The 22,156-nt window shown below is 40.8% G+C and overlaps 1 protein-coding gene across 3 annotated transcripts in view; it reads left to right on the forward strand.

The window, feature by feature from the left end:
- Window positions 1–22,156, forward strand: part of rbm26 (RNA binding motif protein 26) — a 128,142-nt gene that overhangs the window by 46,880 nt on the left and 59,106 nt on the right. For 2 of the 3 annotated variants that reach the window (XM_059970392.1, XM_059970394.1), the window contains exons 4-8: window positions 6,856–6,989; window positions 7,309–7,400; window positions 12,853–13,043; window positions 17,301–17,558; window positions 19,578–19,817. In XM_059970392.1, the coding sequence (XP_059826375.1) occupies window positions 6,856–6,989; window positions 7,309–7,400; window positions 12,853–13,043; window positions 17,301–17,558; window positions 19,578–19,817 (915 nt within the window). The remainder of the gene's footprint in view (window positions 1–6,855; window positions 6,990–7,308; window positions 7,401–12,852; window positions 13,044–17,300; window positions 17,559–19,577; window positions 19,818–22,156) is intronic. The other variant, XM_059970395.1, reaches the window with a different exon arrangement.

Below are 22,156 nucleotides of genomic sequence, written 5' to 3' on the forward strand. Positions count from 1 at the left end.
AAGTGTTTGCATGGGATGGCACGGTAAGTGTTCCTGATGGTGGTATTTCGAATGAGGTTGAAGGCGACATCGGATGCACAACAACTTTGGCTGGGCTTGCAAGACGTTACTTCCTACAGAGGAAAACCTGATAGCTTGATTGGCAGCAATGCTTTGCTGCCAGATGAACTCATTGCCTTCTATGTTCGCTTTGAAACCTACAAGAGGAGAGGCTGTACTTGATTTGGTATTGGAAAATGAACCTGGTCAGGTGTCAGATCTCTCAGTGGGAGAGCATTTTGGAGATAGTGATCATAATTCTATCTCCTTTACAATAGCATTGGAGAGAGATTCGAACAGATAAGTTGGAAAAGCATTTAATTGGAGCAAGGGGAATTACCAGGCTGTCAGGCAGGAAATTAGAAGCTTAAGGCTGATTTATACTTCTGCGTCGCATCTACGCCATTGGTGTTGTGTACCCTACGCCATACCTGTTCTATACCCTACGCAGTAGGGTGACGTGCACCTCTCCTGAAAAGTTACTCGCACGTCACGGCGACGCAGATGGCAACAACTGTGATTGGTTCGCTTGGTAGCATTGCATTCCTGGTTGCTGCTTCTTCGTCATGTTTGTAGGCTGCGCATACACTGATGCGAAATAGATGAACCAAATTGTCAAATCTACCTGCTGACATGCGAAAATGTTTGAAATGCATTTCCTCGTCCATGTCTCTCATGAAGAAACTCAACACAGTGGCATAGAAACCCCACTGCCACCTAGCGTTTTGGCGCACACGAACGCACGCTCACTACAGCGTAGAGCAACGCAGAAGTGAAAACCAGGGCTACAGCGTAGGCTGTGGCGTAGCCCGTACATACAAGTATAAATTGGAAACAGATGTTCTCAGGGAAAAGTATGGAAGAAATGTGGCAAGTGTTCAGGGGATATTGTGGAGTTCTGCATAGGTATGTTCCAATGAGACAGAGAAGTTATGGTAGGGTAAAGGAACCGTGGTGTACAAAGGCTGTAATAAATCTAGTCGAGAAGAAAAGGAAAGCTTACAAAAGGTTCAGAGAGCTAGGTAATGTTGGAGATCTAGAAGATTGTAAGGCTAACAGGAAGGAGCTTAAGAAGGAAATTAGGAGAGCCAGAAGGGGCCATGAGAAGGCCTTGGCGGGCAGGATTAAGGAAAACCCTGAGGCATTCTACAAGTATGTGAAGAGCAAGAGGATAAGACGTGAATTAATAGGACTTATCAAGTGTGACATTGGGAAAGTGTGTGTGGAACCGTAGGAAATAGCAGAGATACTTAATACTTTACTTCAATATTCACTATGGAAAGGATCTTGGTGATTATAGTGATGACTTGCAGCAGACTGAAAAGCTTGAGCATGTAGATATTAAGAAGGAGGATGTGCTGGAGCATTTGGAAAACATCAAGTTGGATAAGTCACCGGGACCAGATGAAATGTATCACTGTGGGAGGCGAGGGAGGAGATTGCTGAGCCTCTGGTGATGATCTTTGCATCATCAGTGGGGATGGGAGAGGTTTTGGAGGGTAGCAGATGTTTTTCCTTTATTCAAGAAAGGGAGTCAAGACAGCCCAGGAAATTATAGACTAGTAAGTCTTACCTCAGTGGTTGGTACGTTCATGGAGAAGATCCTGAGAGGCAGGATTTATGAACATTTGGAGAGGTATAATATGAATAGGAATAGTCAACATGGCTTTGTCAAGGGCAGGTAGTGCCTTACGAGCCTGATTGAATTTTTTGAGGATGTGACTAAGCGCAGTGATGAAGGTAGAGCAGTAGATGTAGTGTATATGGATTTCAGCAAGGAATTTGATAAGGTACCCCATGCAAGGCTTATTGAGAAAGTAAGGAGGCATGGGATCCAAGGGGACATTGCTTTGTGGATCCAGAACTGGCTTGTCCACAGAAGGGCAAGAATGGTTGTAGACGGGTCATATTCTGCATGGAGGTCGGTCACCAGTGGAGTGCCTCGGGGATCTGTTCTGGGACCCTTACTCTTCGTGATTTTTATAAATGATTTGGATGAGGAAATGGAAGGGTGGGTTAGTAAGTTTGCTGATGACACAAAGTTTGGAGGTGTTCTGGATAGTGTGGAGGGCTGTCAGAGGTTACCGCAGGACATTGATAGGATGCAAAACTGGGCTGAGAAGTGACAGATGGAGTTCAACCCAAATAAGTGAGAAGTGGTTCATTTTGATATGTCAAATATGATAGCAGATTATAGTATTAATGGTAAGACTCTTGGCAGTGTGGAGGATCAGATGGATCTTGGGATCCGAGTCCATAGGACGCTCAAAGTAGCTGCGTGTTGACTCTAGTTAAGAAGGCATACAGTGTATTAGCCTTAATCAATCGTGGAATTTAATTTAGGAGCCGAGAGGTAATGTTGCAGCTATTTAGGACTCTGGTTAGACCCCACTTGGAGTACTGTGCTCAGTTCTGGTCACCTCACTACAGGAAGGATGTGGAAGCCATAGAGAGGATGCAGAGGAGACTTACAAAGGTGTTCCTGGATTGGGGAGCATCCCTTATGAGAATAGGTTGAGTGAACTCGACTTTTCTCATTGGAGTGACGGAGGATGAGAGGTGACCTGATGCAGGTATATAAGATGATGAGAGGCATTGATTGTGTGGATAGTCAGAGGCTTTTTCTCAGGGCTGAAATTGGTTGCCACAAGAGGACACGGGTTTAAGGTGCTGGGGAGTAGGTACAGAGGAGATGTCGGGTGTGTTTTTTACTCAGTGGTGGGTGCGTGGAATATGCTGCCAGCAACGGTGGTAGAAGCGGATACGATAGGGTCTTCTAAGAGACTTTTGGATAGGTACATGGAGCTTAGAAAAATAGAGGGCTATAGGTAAGCCTAGTAATTTCTAAGGTAGTGAAATGTTGGGGCACAAATTTGTGGGCCGAAAGGCCTGTATTGTGCTGTAGGTTTTCTATGTTTCTAGCACATACCAATCCTCCTAGAGGGATCAGAAGTAGAGAGAGTGAGCAGCTTCAGTTTCCTCGTTGTTGAGATCTCTGAGGATCTAACCTGGTCCCAACATACTGATACTTATAAAGAAGGGAAGAAAGCGGCTATAGTTAATTAGGAGTTTGAAGAGATTTGGTACGTCATTAAATACACACAAAAACTAATATAAATGCACCATTGAGAGCATTCTGACAGGCTGCATCACTGTTTAGTAAGGAGGGGACTACTGCACAGTACCAAAAGAAGCTGCAGAGAGTTGTAAACTTAGTCAGCTCCATCTTGGGTACTAGCCTACAAAGTACCCAGGGCATTTTCAAGGAGCAGTGTCTGAGAAAGGCATTGTCCATTATTAAGGACCTCCAGCACCCGGGGCATGCCCTTTTCTCACTGTTACCATCAGGTAGGAGGTACAGAAGCCTGAAGGCACACACTTAGTGATTCAGGAACAACTTCTTCCCCTCTGCCATCTGATTCTTAAATGGACATCAAATCCTTGGACACTACCTCACTTTTTAAAAAAAAATAGTATTTCTGGTTTCGTTTTTGCATGATTTTTAATCTTTTCAATATATGTACACTGTGGAATCTAATGCCCTTCTCTTGGACAACATAGGTGGCCTGGTGAGGTGAGACTTGTAGTTTGGGCAGTTGCCGGTCTTCCATAAGAAAACCTTGCCCAGACTTGCGCCCTGGAAACTTTCCAAGGAGCAAATCCATGCTCTATCGAGACTAACAGAGGCCCACACTGTATAAAGTATACTGAATAAGATATTTTGTTTTTGTTTTCTTCTATATTATATATTGCATTGAACTGCTGCTACTAAGATAACAAATTTCATGACACATGCTCATGATAAGAAACCTGATTCTGATTCTGTTGGTTACAGTACTCAACTCTTCCACTGGCCTGAGTTTAGGGACAAGTTACCAAAGCACTTTCATCTCCCTTACTGTAGAGCTAGTCATTCAGGAGGAGAAAGGATGTGAATGCAAGTGAGAGACCAAAGAAATTCTGCAGATGCTGAAATTCTGAGCATCATACTACTCCCCTCTGTGTTGCCCTCTTACTCCTCCTTCCCTTTCTACACTGCCCTGTCATATCAGATTCTGAATTGAGGCCCTCCGTTGGTCGGGGTCGACCGTGACTACGTCCCAGATGTCATTAGGCAGTACAATATGGAGAGCATTTCTTGTCCATTAGTAGTCTCCCCCTCTTCAAGCAACTGATGAATCCAAAGTAACAACAGAAACCAGTACAGTAATGCACCAGCAACATTACAGGATTTGTTAGTCAGCATTGAATTCAACGTAGAACTTATCTAAGGGACTCCAGCTCCAGATTTTTCCTCAGAGTTTACTCCAGAAGCCTTCCCCATGAGTGGTATAGCCGCAAGGTAGAGGATGTTTGACTTCAGGGTTTTCTTTAACTGCAGGTCACAGCCGACAAGCTCCATCTGCCTGAACCAACCAGTTAAGGCACCAGAAGCCCACGTTTCCCCCTTCTGTCAATAGAAATGGTTCCACTGGGCTTAGTAGCTAAGCCACGTGTGAAGGCCAGAAACTGGACTTGGTTGTTGGAGGCTATTTGAGACACTCGCAGTTGGGGAGCATTTAATAGATAGTGGGAGCTTATTCCACTGCCTCCCCCAGCTATAACAACCTTAAGGAGCTTCGGTTTGAAATACTGACTGTATTCTCTTTCATATATGCTGTCTGACTTGCTGAGTTCCTCCATTTTTTTGTGTACTGTCAATAGAAGCAAGGTTGCCAGAGGAATCCTCAAAATAATGTTAGAAGAACCTTTGATCCAGCCCCTCTAATCTACAGATCCAGGCTCTAAAAATCCTGTAATCCAAATAGGTACTTTGGTGCCAGACTATTAAATTTTCTGAATTATTGGATGTTATTCCCAATTACCTCAATATATTATACTTTTGATTTTACATTGCAGAGCAGTGTAGTATTTCTTTTGTGAGCCCAATGAGTTTAAATGGAGCAGGAAACCGCTTCCAACTGATTATAAAGGAAGCACGGGGAAGAAACTTCATTGAGTTTCAACTTGAATTAATGGGGATATTGGCTTAGTACATGATCAAGGTCTTGTCTTGCCAAATTGATGCATACAAAGTGAAAATGAAAAGCTGTCTGGACACCAGCTTTAGCTGCAAACCTACCCATATTCCTGACACCTAATGTTCTTAATTCACTTCCAGCCCATACTTCTAGTAATACACGATCAACCTCATGCTTACATAGATCCCAGATAGTAGGTTTGTGCATAACAAGTACTTGGCGTACTATTAAATAAGGCCAGCTGGTGACGCAATGGTATCAGCGCTGGACTCCGGAGTGAAGGCTCCCAAGTTGGAATCCAAGTCGGGCCACTCCAGAGCATACTTGGCCTCGTAAAAAAAAAAAGGGTTGAGTCAAGAACTTAAATATCATGACCTGGTTAATCCAAAAGGAGACCAATCTTGACACTACGCACCAGACAAGAATGGTTGACTGTCTGGTGCGACATGCTAAAAAGAACTATTAAATAAACCAGATGCCAAACCACTGGAACTTCTTAACCTTGGACACATATTATTAAGGTTTTACTGGACACACACTTGCAGTAGATGGAGCAATGGTAGAGACTGTTGAGAGCATGAGCAGACTGACCCTTAGCCCTGTGTTATACGGGGCCATTCAAGTTGGTGGAATGAAAAAGAGCATGGTAGTGATTCCTGCAAAGACATTTGGTGGGACAGAAGCTTTTGCCTGAAAGACCAAATGTAAATCCCTAAGTTATGGATGGTTGCCTGTCTGCCACCAGAGTTAAGGACATCTTTGTGCCGAAGAGTGATTTGTTTTGGAAGGGAAGAATACAGTTGTTGCATCATCAGGGAACCAACAACAAAGATTAGATAAAGAAGTTAAGTTCTGGTGCATATACATATATAGTTAGGGTCGAAATTAATAGACAGAATCTCAACAGTAATAATCTGGAATACCACCAGAGCCTGTGCAGGTTGGTGTAGAATCAATAAAATGAGGAAGTTGAATGTTTGGTTCAAAGAATAGTGTGGGGAAAATGCTTTCAGTTTATAGGGGCTGATACTAGTAATGGGAAATGGGGAAGGAGTTCTATATGAATGGATTTTACTTGAACCTTTCCAGTTCTTCTTTGGCGAGTGCCATTTGAATCTTAATATTGACTTGTGAGGTCAGAAAAGAATATTAATTTAACTTTGTCAAAAAGACATTGTCTCCATTTGGGCAACATTCCTCAAGAACGGCATCTAGAATGTCAGCCCAGTGGGAGTTGGTGTTGAATGGATGAGTGTTTTTATTCATTCAGGGGGTATGAACACTATGAACAAACATGGTATTTATAAGTTAACAATATCATTGGGCCTGACATCTGAGAAGATAGACCAAAAGAGTGAGCCCTATTTACTTGTAGGGTTAAATGAGAAATCAGTAATTTCATTGGCACAGTAACTAATACTAGCTTTTTAATTCCAGATTTAATTGATTTGTTAAATTTAAATTCTGACTGATACAAGAATTTATCAGTTGAACCAAGTATGGCAAATGACCTGTTTATCTATTTGTATATTTGTTGAGTTTAAAAAAAAGTCAACAGCTGCCTTATAAAGCAATTGAAGAATAATATATTTGAGAACTTAAAATTTGACTTGAACTTTACTGTGTAAATCAACACTTGAATTACATAACAGAAACAGTTCAATAACTTTTAAATCTAGTTTAAGGAGTTAGAATTCCAAGTTGTAATATGATTGTAATCTTTTAATTTAGCATAAAAACCAGATTTTGGACAACATTTAAGGTTGAATTACAACAATGTTGAATTATTTTGCAGACACGCATACTTTCGTAGAAAAACTTTTTGATGCTATAACTGCAAAGAGTTACCTACCTCAGTTTGAGCAATTGTCATCTGTGAATGTAAAATCTGAGCCGGTACGGCAAGAACGAGAAGATAAAAAAGAAGAGGTAAGTTTAATCTGGTTCTCTGATAAACATGAGATTCTGCAGATGCTGGAAATCCAGAGTAATGCACACAAAATGCTGGAGGAACTCAGCAGGTCAGGCAGTATCTTTGGAGAGGAATAGACCGTTGACGCTTTGGGCGAAAGCCGTTCATCAAGATTTGATGAAGGGATCAACTGTTTATTCCTCTCCATAGATGCTGCTTGATCTGCTGAGTTCTTTCAGCATTTTGTGTATAGTACTGTAGTTCTCCAGTTGAATTTCTGTACAATTGTTTAGACTTTCTTGTATTCATTGTTAATAATCACTACTTCTTTTACAGGGAAGTAAAGAAGATGATGATCGAGACAAAAAATTTCCAAGACGGTTGAATCACAGCCCATTACAATCAGGATCAAGATACAGAGACAACCGGTAATTGTGCTATTAAAGTTGTATTTTAAAGAAAATCTTCTTGTGTCTGTCAGTATTTTCCAGCTGTCTTGATCTTAAACACCATTTTATTACCATGTTGAACCCCTAAAGCCTCAAACATTTAAGTGTGAATAGCTGTTGTAAAATATTTCAAGGTACTTGTGGATCTTGCCTTACTTATGGTTGCTTTTTATCTTGAATTTTGTTTATCATTGTGCACCAGCTTCAGTTCTTTCATTTTTACTTTTTCTGACTACATAGTTGATCCATTATCATGCCAAGTTAGCATTCCTCCAAAAATAATATTACTGGTTTTTTAAAAAAAGTGTTTTAATTAGAGATTGAAGCAATGTAGTTGGTTTCGGTTGGTTGATGTACATGAAATTGAGAAAGACTTTGGACATAGTGTTTTAAAGAAAATGATTTGTTTTAGAGGTTCAGGTAAGCTCTGGCATTTTTTATGGTTTAAAATATAGTAGAAACAAAACGCAGTCAAGAGAGGAACTTCTAGATTTTTTAAATGAAAGCAAGTGCTATGGTATGTATGCACTAAGTTATAGAGAAAGATACAGCACAGAAACAGCCACTTTAGTCAACAGAGTCTGTGCCATACATCAAACACTCAATTATACACTGACCCTATACTAACTCTTGTTATTTTCTCCACATGTCCATCAAATTTCTTCTAGTTTCTACAGTCCACCTGTATGTGCTACAGGCTGTTCAAAGTGTTCAATTAACTAACTAAATCCCATGGTTTGACATGTGATCTAGGGGAACCAGAGCACCTGGAAGAAACCCACTCTGCTGGAGGGAGATCATGTAGGTCAAAATAGGCAGGAACAGAGATCTGAGTTGAACTCGGATCGCTGAAGCTATGAGACAGCAGCTTTTTTACTGGATCATCATGCTGCTTCCAGTGCACGGCATTGCAAGATGTTCTTTAATGTGTCTGTCCCTATTTTCTTTCAAGGTAACCAGTACTGACAATTCAAAAATTTATTGCCTCCCTTTGGAACATTCAGAAATTCAGTTTGAATAATATTCAGATCTGTTTGCTCTTGAAACTTAATAATATCCTTCCCATGATTGGATCAGAACAAATTAATGAATGCCTGAGTAGTGGTGTACACAGAACCAATGGAAAATGTGCTTCTTTGGATAGTGAAGTATACATCAATCAAAAGAAATGGGTGGAGACTAGATTTGCCTGTGTAATGTTATGGATTAGGTTTGCACTATTTATTTCTTAGTGGCAGAATGCCTATATTTCTAAATTAAATATTAAATAGCCTTGTCTACAACACAGTACAGCACAGGACAGACCCTTTGGCTCACAATGTTGTGCTGATCCTTTAACTTTAAAATCAGTCTAACTATTGCTTCCCACGTAACCTTCCCTTTTTCTTTGATTGTGCCCATCTCCAAGTCATTTAAATGTATGTAATTTATCTGCCTCTACCACCACCCCGGCAGCATATTCAATATGTAAAACTACTCTGTGAAACAAAAAAGGCTACCTCTGATATGCCTCTGATATTATCCTTTATTCTCCAAACACCTTGAAGTTATGCCCCCTTGTATTTGCCATTTCTGCCCTGGGAAAAATTCTCTGGCTGTCTGCACTACACACACAAAATGCTGGAGGAACTCGGCAGGCCAGGGAGCATCGAGGACAAAAGTAAGTCGACGGTTCAACAGTAAGTCTTGTCCTAGGTGCTCCCTGGCCTACTGAGTTACTCCAGCATTTTATGTGTTGCTCAAATTTCTAGCATCTGCAGATTTTATCTTGTTTGTGCTTGGCTGTCCGCACTATCTGTTTCTTGACTTCTTGTACACCTCTATAAAGTGACCTCTCATCTTGTTCCTTCACTTAAATGAAAAAAAGGCTTGGCTCACTCAACCTGTCCTCACAGGATGTGCTTTTTAAAACAGGCAGCCTCCTGGTAAATCTCCTTTGCATCCTTTGTAAAGCTTCCACATCCTTCTTATAATGAAGAGACCAAAACTAAACACAATTCTCCAAGTATGATCTAACCAGAGTTTTATGAAGCCGCAACATTACCTCGCAGCTCTTGAACTTAGTCTTCCAACTAATGAATGCAACACACCATATACTACCTTATCAACCTACACTGCAATTTTGTGGGTTCATCGATTATGGACCCCAAAGTTCCTCTGCTTCTCGACACTGCTAAGAATCCTGTCTTCAGGTTTGACCTCCCAAAGGGAATCTCTTCACACTTTTGTAGAGTCTCTTCACTCCTTTTACTATTTTACAGCCCAGCTCTCCATTGTATCAATGTCCCATTGTAATATAATCTACAACAACCTTCTACATTATCCACAACTCCAACCTTCATATCATCTGCAGACTTACTAACCCACTCTTGCACTTCCTTGTCCAAGTCATTTATAAAAATCACCAAGAGCAGAGATCCCAGAACAGATCCTTGCAGAACACACTGGTCATTCAATACACTCCACCTACTACCACCTTCTACCTTGTGTGTGCAAGCCAATTCTGAAACTGGGCAGCAAGTTTTATTGGATTTCATCCTTCTGACTTTCTGAATGAGTTGCCCATGGGGAACCTTGTTCATTGCTTTACTAAAATCCATGTACACCACAACCACAATAGCGTAGCGGTGTGGAATGCTGTTACATCTCATATGTTCTGGAGTTCTGAGTTCAAGTCCGGCGCTTTTCTTCAAGGAGTCTTTGTACGTCCTTCCCATGGATGAGTGGATTTTTCTCCGGTGCTCCAGTTTGCTCCCACAGTCCAAAGACGCACAGAGTACACGAATTGGTCATTATAAGTTTTCCAGTGATTAGGTTAGGATTAATTGGGGTTGCTGGGCTGGTGAGGCTCGAAGGGCAGGAAACGCCTACTCTGCGGTGTATTGCTCAGTACGAGGGATGATCAATAAGTTCATGGCCCAAGGTAGAAGGAGTCAATTTTATAAAATCGAGCACATTTATTTTTCAACATAGTCCCCTCTTACGTTTACACACTTAGTCCAGTCGTCGTGGCGCATACGGATCTTGGACCTCCAGAAAGTGTCCACATGAGGGGTGATTGATAAGTTCATAGCCTAAGGTAGAAGGAGATGAGTTATACAGCTCTCATTACATGCACATGCAGGTGAACTCTGAGTGATTATGCAGAAAGTTTGAAGTTAATAATTCACCCTCTACCCTAGGCCACAAACTTATCAATCACCCGATGAGTTATCCTCGATTCCTCTTCTGCGACTTTGATAATATCCCTGATTAGCATTACCATTCCCCTACCTACTTTACCTCCCTCTCTTGTCCCTTTTTAAACATTTAAACCTCGGAGCATCCAGCATTCATTCCTGTCCTGGTGACAGTCAAATCTCTGTAACTGCCTTAATATCTTGGTTCCATGTACTGACCCATGCTCAGAGTCTAATGCACTTGTTCCTGATACTACTTGCATTAAAATAGACACACTGCAATTTGTGCAAATGCTTGCAATTATGCCCTTTCCACTGCCTGTCCTTCCTACCTAGCTTCCTCTATTCTCTCTAGAGGACCTCATTCCTTTTCCTGCCATTGGTACTAATATGTGTCATGATTTCTGGCTGCTCATCCTTCCCCTTAAGAATGTTGTTGACCCATTCGGAGAAATCCCTGATCCTGGCACCTGGGAGGCAACACACCACTCGGGAGTCTTTTTCACATCCTCAAAATTGCCCCTCTCTTTGCTGTAACTATTGAACCCTTGTCAGCATTGCGCTACTCTTCTTCCCACCCATCCCCTTTCCCTCTGAGCTATAGAACTAGGCTCAGTGCTGGAGACCTGGTCACTGTGACCTTAACCTGGTAGATCATAGCCAGCCACACAGCTCTTCCCACCCATGCGCCCACAGTATCCAAATAAGTATCCTTGTTATTTAGGAATGGCCAAAAGTACACTCTGCACTAACTGCCCATTCCCTTTCCCTCTCCTGACAGTCACACAGCTACCTGCCTCCTGCAACTCAGGAGTGACTACCTCCCTGTAACTCTTATCTATCACCTTCTCATTGTCCCGAATGGGCCAAAGGTCATCCAGCTGTAGCTCCAGTTCCCTAACAATTTTTAAGGAACTGTGCACCTCTCACAGACATGGCTATCAAGGAGACTGAAGGTCTCCCAGAACTCAGACATCTTGCATGAGGAGCATGCCATTGACCTGAGATCCACTGTCACTACTGTAGCTAGATGCTAATAGACAAAGAGAAACCTGACAAACTTCATTGTAGTCTCCACTTCTCTTCGCCGAAGCCTCTTTGGTCTAAAGTTCTGTTCCCATTCTAACCTTGTCCCATTCACACGATAGCCACTCTGCTTAAACATAACTTTGTTTTATTGACCTTTGCCAGGTCCCTATTAACCCAAACAATTTCATTCTCTGCACCAAGTCCCAACAGGCCTTGCTTGCTTTTTAAATCTGACACTTAAGTCAAATTTCACAAATCAAAGCTGAGGCTGAGTTGTATTTCTATATTGTGATGTCTTGAAATGTACAATTCTGAAGTAAAAGATTTTTTTCTTAAATAATCAGCTTCAAACAAAATGGTTCAATAAATGGCCATGATATTCTTGGCTAATTCTTCACATTGGTATTCAAACAAATTTCTTATTTCAAGTTATGGCTACTAGCTTCCAGCATTGGCAGCTTTGCCTCAAGCCCATGTATCTTTAAACCTAAAATCATACCAGGAGTTTGTTTTTGTAGTGCAGGGGACATTCAGAAATGGTACTTTATTCAGTTAAAGTCTCAGTATTTACCCTGTGGCACAGTACTCTTCTGAACTCAGTCCATTTGCTTTTTTGAAAGGTGGTAATTTGTAGTAATGATTTTTTTTTATTTTGAGCATCAGCTGTGCTGCAGTGTCTTGACAGTTTAATGTTTTGTTTCAGTTGTCCTGAATAGACCACATCAGAGACTGATAGGATATCTGGGGTAACTTGCATGGGCCGACTCCCATCTGTAGATTCTTCTGTTACCTTTCTCTTTTCACACCCCCACCCATCACTCCCCAAAATCTTTTGCAGTTCCTACAATTAGAAAGGGTGAGGTTGACTTGTTCATGGAACCTTCCTGCTGCCTGTGGTTCAGTGTATATTGTTAATTTTTCTTCTAAAATGGTACATCTAAAATATTGCATAATTTACTGGATAATAAATATCAAAACTGGTGTTAATGATGAAAATCCTCATCTTTGCTAAGGTGTACTATTTAATGTTAACTTTGAAACAGCTGATCAGAAATCTATGTGGAGTTCCTATTCAGCAGGAAGAATCTTGGACTGTGGCTGGTTTAGAAAAGTACTTTTCAAGTTGATCAGTGGCTACTTGGTGTGTCCGAGGCTTACAAGTTGAGGTCAAGGGTGCAGTCAGATAATCATTTAGTAATGATACAGTTTCTGTTAACTTTTAGAAACCGTGATGACAGAAAAAGTGATCGTTCTCGTAAAAGGGAGTACGACCGCTATCCTCCAAGGAGGGATTCATACAGGGACAGATACAACAGAAGAAGAGGAAGAAGCCGAAGCTACAGTAGGAGTCGGAGTCGGAGTTGGAGTAAGGAAAGAAACAGGGACAGAAGCAGAAGCAGGAGTAGAAGCAGAGGTAGTTATATTTAAGTCCTTGAGCTTTGAACTTGAAAACACCATGAGTCAGCAATTTTATCCAAACTTGTGGTCTTGCATGCTGCTGTTTAGCTAAGTTTGTGATCACTTGCACGTATACTGTAGGGTAATTTATAAACTTGGTTTATAATTATTCAACTGAAGTAAATCAAAATGATTTGGATTAGAGCAGCTAACCTTTTTCCTCTGGTTGTATAGACCCTTGGTTTTAGAGGCGAGCACAGGTTAAGGATCCCTTTATACGTGGATTTGAACAGTTAATCAATTTCATGAATGTGGCCACAAAATGCATTTGCTTTCGTTTAAACTTTCCAATTACTTCTATCTATAACTACAAAAGTGGTTGCATTCAGTATCCGGTGGCATTAAACAGTATGTCTTTCTCAGAGGGACCAGGTGGACATTTATTTTGGAGTGCCAATATAGTTTATGCATGTGATAACGGTGAGATACTTGTAGTCGAGATGAATAAGCAGGTAACCAAATACTTTGTGCATCTCCAACATGGTAATAGTTGCTGATAGACAATGTAGTTGTGGATTTTTAATTTTAGTTAGTTGCATTGTTGATTGTGTTTCTCATTTCCAGTTCACTTAATTCATTCATGCATACATAACAATACCTCAAATTAGAACTATAAGAAAACAAAAATGCCTGTTATCTTCTAGCTAGAGAACATGCAGATGGTATGATGCTATATGCCATAAAGTTGTTCATATATATTCTATTCTAGATTCCCATAATTGATCTTCTCTTGTTTTAGAGCAGTGTTTCTCAACATTTTTCATGCCATGGACGCCTATTATTAACTGAAGAGTCTGTGGAACTTTTGATGCAACAGTTCTCTGGCCTTTACATTGTCTTGCTGTTCTAACTAGCCTTCCAGCTGCTACTCTTCATAATATTGACGTTATTCAAATTTGCGGTCTTTAGTGACACCATTGTTGTTACCTTCTCAGTAAGCTTCATTGTTTTAGAAACTCTTGTGCTCAGTTCACTAGATGATCTTATTGCCATGCTAAGTTCTGCTAGCTCCATAACCCATGAGATTTTTGTGCTTCAATTCTAGACTCGGTCATTGTGTTTCTTTTTTTCTGCTTGCTCATAATCTTGTTGCCTATGCCCAGGTCCTCAGCCCTAGAATTCTTTTGAAGAAATTTCAACTCTTAGTCACTTTCAATGCAGGCACCCAAAAACTTAAAATACCTTAGTACTGTCCAGGCTTTGTGTACAATTTTATCTGCGAAAGTTGTTTCGATTGTTCAAACACTCACCAGCAACATCCTCAACTTAGTCATCCACTACACGCAAAATTACAATTGCTCTTCACTAGGACAGAAAGTCTACTATAAGTGCGGTAACCTGCGGTTCCTAATCTACTTCATGCAAATGTCCTGACGATTTCTCTGAAGTTTGATGTTACACTGTAATCAAACAGTTATTGATTTGAACATGGACTTAAAATCAATATTTTATCGGCATGCATAGACTTTGAGTTTGCTAGCTGACCTGTGAATCGAGGACTAAATATATTCTAACTCTACTTGATGTGGGGGTGGGGGGAGAGGAGTATGTATCGTAATATCATAACAAATTTTCATTGTAAGATGTTAGTTCAGTTTGAATTCAGAGGATGTTGGGAGACATAAATGGACTGTTGAAGGGCCAAGTGATCACTTTCTGAGCGGCTACATTGTTGTGATACCATGATCTGCCCCATTCTGCCTTTCCTGACTCTGAAGGAGCAATCCACAATTTTAAACAAGCAGTTGAGTAGAGAAGGTGGTTTAGTCCATAAGACATAGAAGAATTAGGCCATCAAGCCTTTTGAGTTTGCTCCACCATTCATTCATAGCTGATTTGTTTTCTTTCTCAACCCCATACTTATGTCTTCCCATAACCTTTGGTACCCTTACCAATCAAAAACCTTTCAACCTCCACTTTAAATGTACTCACTGACTCCTGCATGGCCATCTGTGGCAATATATTTCATAGCTTCAGTACCCTCTTGTCCATAGAAATTCCTCCTCATTTAAAGTAATTGTCCCCTGTTACTTGCTCTCCAGTTTCATTTTTCAGTGGTGTGATGTCCACTCTTGCTTCTCTTTTGCTCTTTATATATCTGAAAAGATCTTATGGTATTTTATATTATTGGGTAGATTACCTTCATATTTTATCTTTTCTCTCCTTATTGCTTTTTTGTCTTCTGTTTCTGTTTGCTTCCCAATCATCTAGCTTTCAAATAATTTTAGCTATGTTGCATGCTGTCTCCTGTTGCTTTTATGCTGTCTCTGACTCCCTTGTCAGCCACAGTTGCCTCCTCCTCCCTTCAGAATACTTCTTTGGGATGAACTGATCCTGCATATTTTGAAGTACTCCCAGAAATTCTAACTGTTGCTGCTCTACTGTCATTTGTTCTCCTGTTTAGAGTCTTTGAAAATGGATAAAGTGCCAGTATTAGGTGTAATATATGTATCTCGGACTGATAATAAGCACTGAGTGAGGAAATTGCTGGTATTGTGTCAGCATTTATGCTAACATAGTGCTGGAAGATTGGAGAATGATGTTTTAAAATGATAATGTTTTTTTTAAAAAAGGTGGGACTAGTTAGTTTAATTTGAGTGGGATATTTTTAGACTCAACTCAATAAAACAATTAAAGTAAACTAATCAGGGACAGTCAGCATGGATTTGTGTCTGACTAACAATTTAATTTTTGAGGAGGTTATAAAGATCAATGAGGGCAGTGGTGGGTTGGTCAAAGAAACAAGTGGAATCTGAGGAATTCTAGAATTTGAATCCAAAATTGCTTCAGTGGTAGGAAGTAAGTGATAGTGGTTAAGAAGTACATTTGCCATGGGTATTATCAGTGGCTTTCTGGGGGTTTCGCACATGCTTTCTTGCTTTTTGTTGGATGCATTAGTTGCTTTGAGATAAATGCCAGATTAAAGAAGTTGGGAGCTGATCGGGAAAATTGGCTGAAAGTTAGGAGCATAGCTACAGGCTGCTTAACAATATAATTACTAGTTGTTGAGTGAAAACTAGGAAATGGAATTTAATCCAAGGAAACATGAGACAATACATTTGGGAAGGTTTAACAAGGCAACAGAATATACAGGGCATTTTAGGATATTCAGTTCCATGGAGGAATAGGGGTTTTCAGTGTTGTGTCAAATGTGCAGACCTCTTGCCCTACTTCATTAATAGTGACAGGACGGGTTAATAAGGAGATATTTTTAAAAAAAGATAAACAGAAGGGTCTTATTAGCCAGCACACAGAAAATGAGAATAGAGAGTTTATGCTTGGAATTTAACATTGGGCAGTAGTTACGCCAGAGCTTGAAAACTACAGTTGTCATTTTACAGGGAATGAGATTGCATTTGGAAGTGATTTATGAAGGTATTGGCTGCACCGACAATGTTTGCTGTGAGGAAGGAGTGAATGAGCCAGGCTAAGGCTAGTATTAAGGTGTATAAAATTAAGAAGTCCAGTTGTTGGTAAAGGAGTCAAGAAGTTATTTGACATAAATGTGAATTGATAAGTAATAGTAGTATTACAATCGTGTAGATGATTTCTGAGATTTATAGGGGCTTGAAAGACTAGGGGAGATGGGGGGGGAAAACTCACATTTACAGTTTCCATTTAAAGTGCACTTGGTGAACTGCAAGGGCTTGAGCTGGATTGGGATCGGTTGTGTGTTCTTTCAACCAGTATAGATGTAATAGACCAAATGCCCTCTGTGCCATAAACTTACTTTGATTTATGAGATGCGAAATAGAGATGTAATAACAATAGCCTGTGTGATAACTCATAGTGTAAGAACAGGGAAAGGATTATCAATAATATTGTGTATCACGTGGGTTATATACTTGGGTTTATGTCCGTTCTCATTTTGCATTTATCATCAAATTTAGCCAGTGGTATGCTCAGTGTTAGTCAATTTAATCAGGCTCTACATCATTCTGTTTGGTGCATAATAGAGAACAGCATTCATGCAGTATACAGTTTAATATCTCTTTCCAGATGGTATTCTAAGTCCATTCAGACTTACAAATTTGTTAAAAATATATTTCACTTCTGTCTATTTAATTATATAGCTGAAGATTTTATTTCGACTTGTATGAAAGTTTTGTTTGTAATTTCAAATGAACAGCTTGTACCACAATGGGTTTCACTAAGTTCTTTATGATTAAGTAAGAGAGTTATGTTTTAATATTGGACTCTTTTTATTCCTTAGAGCGAGATTCAGGGAAGTCAAAGTATGATGTCGATAGGACAGAATCATCGGAAACTGGCTACACTCCTAATAGTGTGCCTGGCATTACATCTGGACATTTTCCTGTTCCTACTCTAAGTAGTGCAATCACAGTTATAGCACCAGCTCACCATGGTAACACCACAACAGAAAGTTGGTCAGAGTTTCATGAGGACCAGATAGATCTCAACTCATATGGGAGAGGGCCAATTCCAAAGAAGCGTTGTAGAGACTATGATGGTAAGATTGCAAAATAACGATGTTGAAATGAACTGCATCCTATTTAAATATAAAACTTGGCATCAGAAATTCAAGTACAATAAGATATGAAAGAAAACAAATGTATCAGCTGTGGTGTGAGAAAGAATTAATTCTTCAGGCCGGTGACCTGGCTGATCTCAAGTTTTTTTTATTTTGTATTTCCAGTATCTGTCATATTTGTTTTGAAATTGCAGATATGATTTAATCTTAAATTAAAGCTACAGTGACTTTCTGGATTCTGGATTAGTTCCTGAGGATTGGAAGGTGGCTAATGTAACCCCACTTTTTAAAAAAGGAGGGATAGAGAAACCGGGGAATTATGGACAGGTTAGTCTGACATCGGTGGTGGGGAAAATGCTAGAGTCGGTTATCAGAGATGTGATAACAGCATATTTAGAAAGAGGTGAAATCATCAGACAAAGTCAGCATGGATTTGTGAAAGGAAAATCATGTCTGATGAATCTTTTAGAATTTTTTGAAGATGTAACTAGGGGAGAGCCAGTGGATGTGGTATATTTAGATTTTCAAAAGGCTTTTGACAAGGTCCCACACAGGAGATTAGTGTGCAAACTTAAAGCACACAGTATTGGGGGTATGGTATTGATGTGGATAGAGAATTGGTTGGCAGACAGGAAGCAAAGAGTGGGAGTAAATGGGACCTTTTCAGAATGGCAGGCATTGACTAGTGGGGTACCGCAAGGCTCAGTGCTGGGATCCCAGTTGTTTACAATATATATTAATGACTTAGACGAGGGAATTAAGTGCAGCATCTCCAAGTTTGCGGATGACACGAAGCTGGGCGGCGATGTTAGCTGTGAGGAAAATGCTAAGAGGATGCAGGGTGACTTGGATAGGTTAGGTGAGTGGGCAAGTTCATGGCAGATGCAATTTAATGTGGATAAATGTGAGGTTATCCACTTTGGTTGCAAGAACAGGAAAACAGATTATTATCTGAACGGTGGCCGATTAGGAAAAGGGGAGATGCAACGAGACCTGGGTGTCATTGTACACCAGTCATTGAAGGTGGGCATGCAGGTACAGTAGGCGGTGAAAAAGGCAAATGGTATGTTGGCATTCATAGCAAAAGGATTTGAGTACAGGAGCAGGGAGGTTCTACTGCAGTTGTACAAGGCCTTGCTGAGACCGCACCAAGAATATTGTGTGCAGTTTTGGTCCCCTAATCTGAGGAAAGACATTCTTGCCATAGAGGGAGTACAGAGAAGGTTCACCAGATTGATTCCTGGGATGGCAGGACTTTCATATGAAGAAAGACTGGATCGACTAGGCTTATACTCACTGGAATTTAGAAGATTGAGAGGGGATCTTATTGAAATGTATAAAATTCTAAAGGGATTGGACAGGCTAGATGCAGGAAGATTGTTTCCGATGTTGGGGAAGTCCAGAACGAGGGGTCACAGTTTAAGGATAAAGGGGAAGCCTTTTAGGACCAAGATGAGGAAAAACTTCTTTACACAGAGAGTGGTGAATCTGTGGAATTCTCTGCCACAGGAAACAGTTGAGGCCGGTTCATTGGCTATATTTAAGAGGAAGTTAGATATGGCCCTTGTGGCTAAAGGGATCAGGCGATATGGGGAGAAAGCAGGTACAGGGTTCTGAGTTGGATGATCAGCCATGATCCTACTGAATGGCAGTGCAGGCTCGAAGGGCCGAATGGCCTGCTCCTGCACCTATTTTCTATGTTTCAGTGGGAGAAGAAAACATGCCTGTTTTCAATTACTTTTGTGAATGGGCACTTGATAATGAAAAGGTTTGCTAAGTCGCAATATTGGGGCATCAACTTATTCCCAGTATTTTACTGTATTTGCTTCTGAAAAAATGGTGGGAGATTGTTTCATTTACCACATGTGTCCCACTAACAGGCTTTTACTGTATTAAATCAACTATGTATCATAACAGGTTAAAAGTTATTTTTGATGTATTGCAGATTGTTTTATTTTTAAGTATCTTGTGCTGCAGTTTATTTGTTTTCTTTTACAGAAAAGGGATTCTGTATGAGAGGTGACATGTGTCCTTTTGACCATGGAAGTGATCCTGTAGTGGTGGAAGATGTAAATCTTCCAGGCATGCTCCCTTTTCCTTCTCAGCCCCCAGCAGTTGAGGGACCAAATCCTCCTGCCCTTCCGCCTCCACCGCCCATTCTGACTCCTCCTCCTGTTAATCTCAGGCCTCCAGTACCTCCACCAGGTCCATTACCACCAAGTCTGCCTCCTGTTGCAGGTACGTTGTAAATTTTTTGCACACAGCATAGCTTTGCAAAAATGAAATAGTGACACAGGATACCATCATAGGTCGTCAAACTTTGTCAATGCTGAATGTAACATTATATTTTGGTATTCCCCTAATAAATCTCTGCACACTTAAGATGATAATTTCTGTCCCTTCAAACTGATTTCCTTGTAAAGTCATAGTTGTATCTCAATTCTTCCACAACTGATTGCCCTTTCCACTCATTAAGACGAGAGCTGTCAAGTCGGAGTTCTTGTTCTTCTCTGAACATGTGCAGCTTCCCCACTTGAAAGGGATTGAATACGCCTACCCGAAGGTTTTTTAACCGGATTCCACTCAATGACTAAACACCTTTTTCTCTTTTTTCCTCCTCCTCTTATTTTTCGCAAGTACAGCAGTTTGATTGTTCCGTTAGTTCCATCATTCATTAGCCATTTGTCTTAAGTTATTAGCAATAAATCATAAGTCATAGCTGATCAGTCATTAGTAATGAGTCATAAGTCAGTCATTAGGTGAAAAAACTGGCTGCCTCTCGGACTTTGTAGACGATTTGGGACCTGCACCTCAGTTTCTCTAATGGACCATTATGGCCTCAGACCGTTATGTTTTACAAACGGGTGAACCCTCTCGAAGGCTCACGAGCTGTTCTTAAACCTTGCACCGTTTCCAAGAAGTGCCTGCGCGCAATGATCCCCGTGGCAAAGTTAGCACTAACCCAAAGACAGTGACAGCAGTGCTCTTTTCCATGAAACAGTCTTTTAAATTATTTAATGTTCAGCATCTTGCCACGGACTCCAATGCTGCTTCCAGACTGCCACTGTGACACTGCGGGGTCCGCCCAAATGTTCCAGGCAGAAGCAGCACTCAGGCAGTACGTTCCGTCCGGTCTATCAGTGAATTCTTGCTGTTACTTTTAAATTATATTTACTTTTGCCTCTAGGTTCCAGTACTTTCTATAAACTCAAGTTTGACTTGACGAGGACTATTTTGTAATGGAAGAAGCAGTCTTAAATGTTCACTTCAAATAAATGGGCTGTATATAGTTTTGCTCCCTTCTTTCAGATATAGTCATAATCTGCATATGCATATATTTCTTTTGGTATCTTGTAATTAAAAAATTGTTTTATCTTTAACCCTAACACTAATACAAAGGCGTGGGTCAGATCAAAGTGGCAGGGTTGCGTGACCCCACAAACCCTAAGCATACCCCGATTAACCCTTGCTAAACCCCCACAAACCTAATGTCCTATGTCAAGAAGGGCAAGATTCAACAAAGGCAAGTGTTGGACCTGGTTAATGAAGGCGTGGGCCAGATCAAAGTGGCAGGGTTGCGTGAAACTGAATCTCAAGTGATGAGATCAAAAAGCACAAGAGGGCTGATTTGCCCACTACCCGCATAATCTCAACCTAACCTTACAGTGACGTGCTCTTCATTCTCCCGGCCCACGAAATGCCAATAAGAAAGCCCAGATACCCACAAGGCAGGAGAGAACCAGCAAATTAAACCCAAGACGGGGCTTAGAAAAGAAGTCAGTGCTAAACTCAGGTGCGGTTCTGCTGAATGCCCAGTAAACACTGTCAATTTAACCCATGCAATCCCAGGCATACAGATGCCAGGTAATGATGTTTAAAAATATCATTACCCTCAGAATTACATGCCTCTCATTATCTTGGTTCCTGGGAAAAACACAAGCAGTGTCTGAGCCGGACACTGTTGGGCCACCTCGGGGAGGATACCTCGTGATTGAAGGCCCGAAACACTTGACGAACTGAGGATGCATTGCTGACGATGTGTCCCAGTGCACACCTGGTTCGTTGAACCAAGTGGTGTCAGACCATGATAATGAAAGGCATGGGCCAGATTAACCTAGCTTCACCATATAAGCCTATCCGCCATAGCAGTTCATACATCACCACTCAAAACTCTGCAGCCCAGCCTCTCCCAGCCAAACATATACATCCACCAGCCCAACACTCAAACCTAATCCTAATGTCCAAAAGAGGCACACACCCCCACAAACCCTTAGCACACCCCGATTAATCCTTGCTAAACCCCCACAAACCCGATGTCCTATGTCAAGAGGGGCAAGATTCAACAAAGGCAAGTTTTGGACCTGGTTAATGAAGGCGTGGGCCAGATCAAGGTGGCAGGGTCGCGTGAAACTGAAACTCAAGTGATGAGATCAAAAAGCACAAGAGGGCTGATTCGCCCACTGCCCGCATAATCTCAACCTAACCCTAACCCACCAGATTACAATTTTATTTACCTTTAATAAACCTTTTATTTACCAGCAAAGCACTTGAGTCATGGATAATAGAAAAACACTAAT

Source organism: Hypanus sabinus, chromosome 5 (genome assembly GCF_030144855.1).
Source record: "Hypanus sabinus isolate sHypSab1 chromosome 5, sHypSab1.hap1, whole genome shotgun sequence".
In the NCBI taxonomy this organism is placed as follows: domain Eukaryota; kingdom Metazoa; phylum Chordata; class Chondrichthyes; order Myliobatiformes; family Dasyatidae; genus Hypanus; species Hypanus sabinus.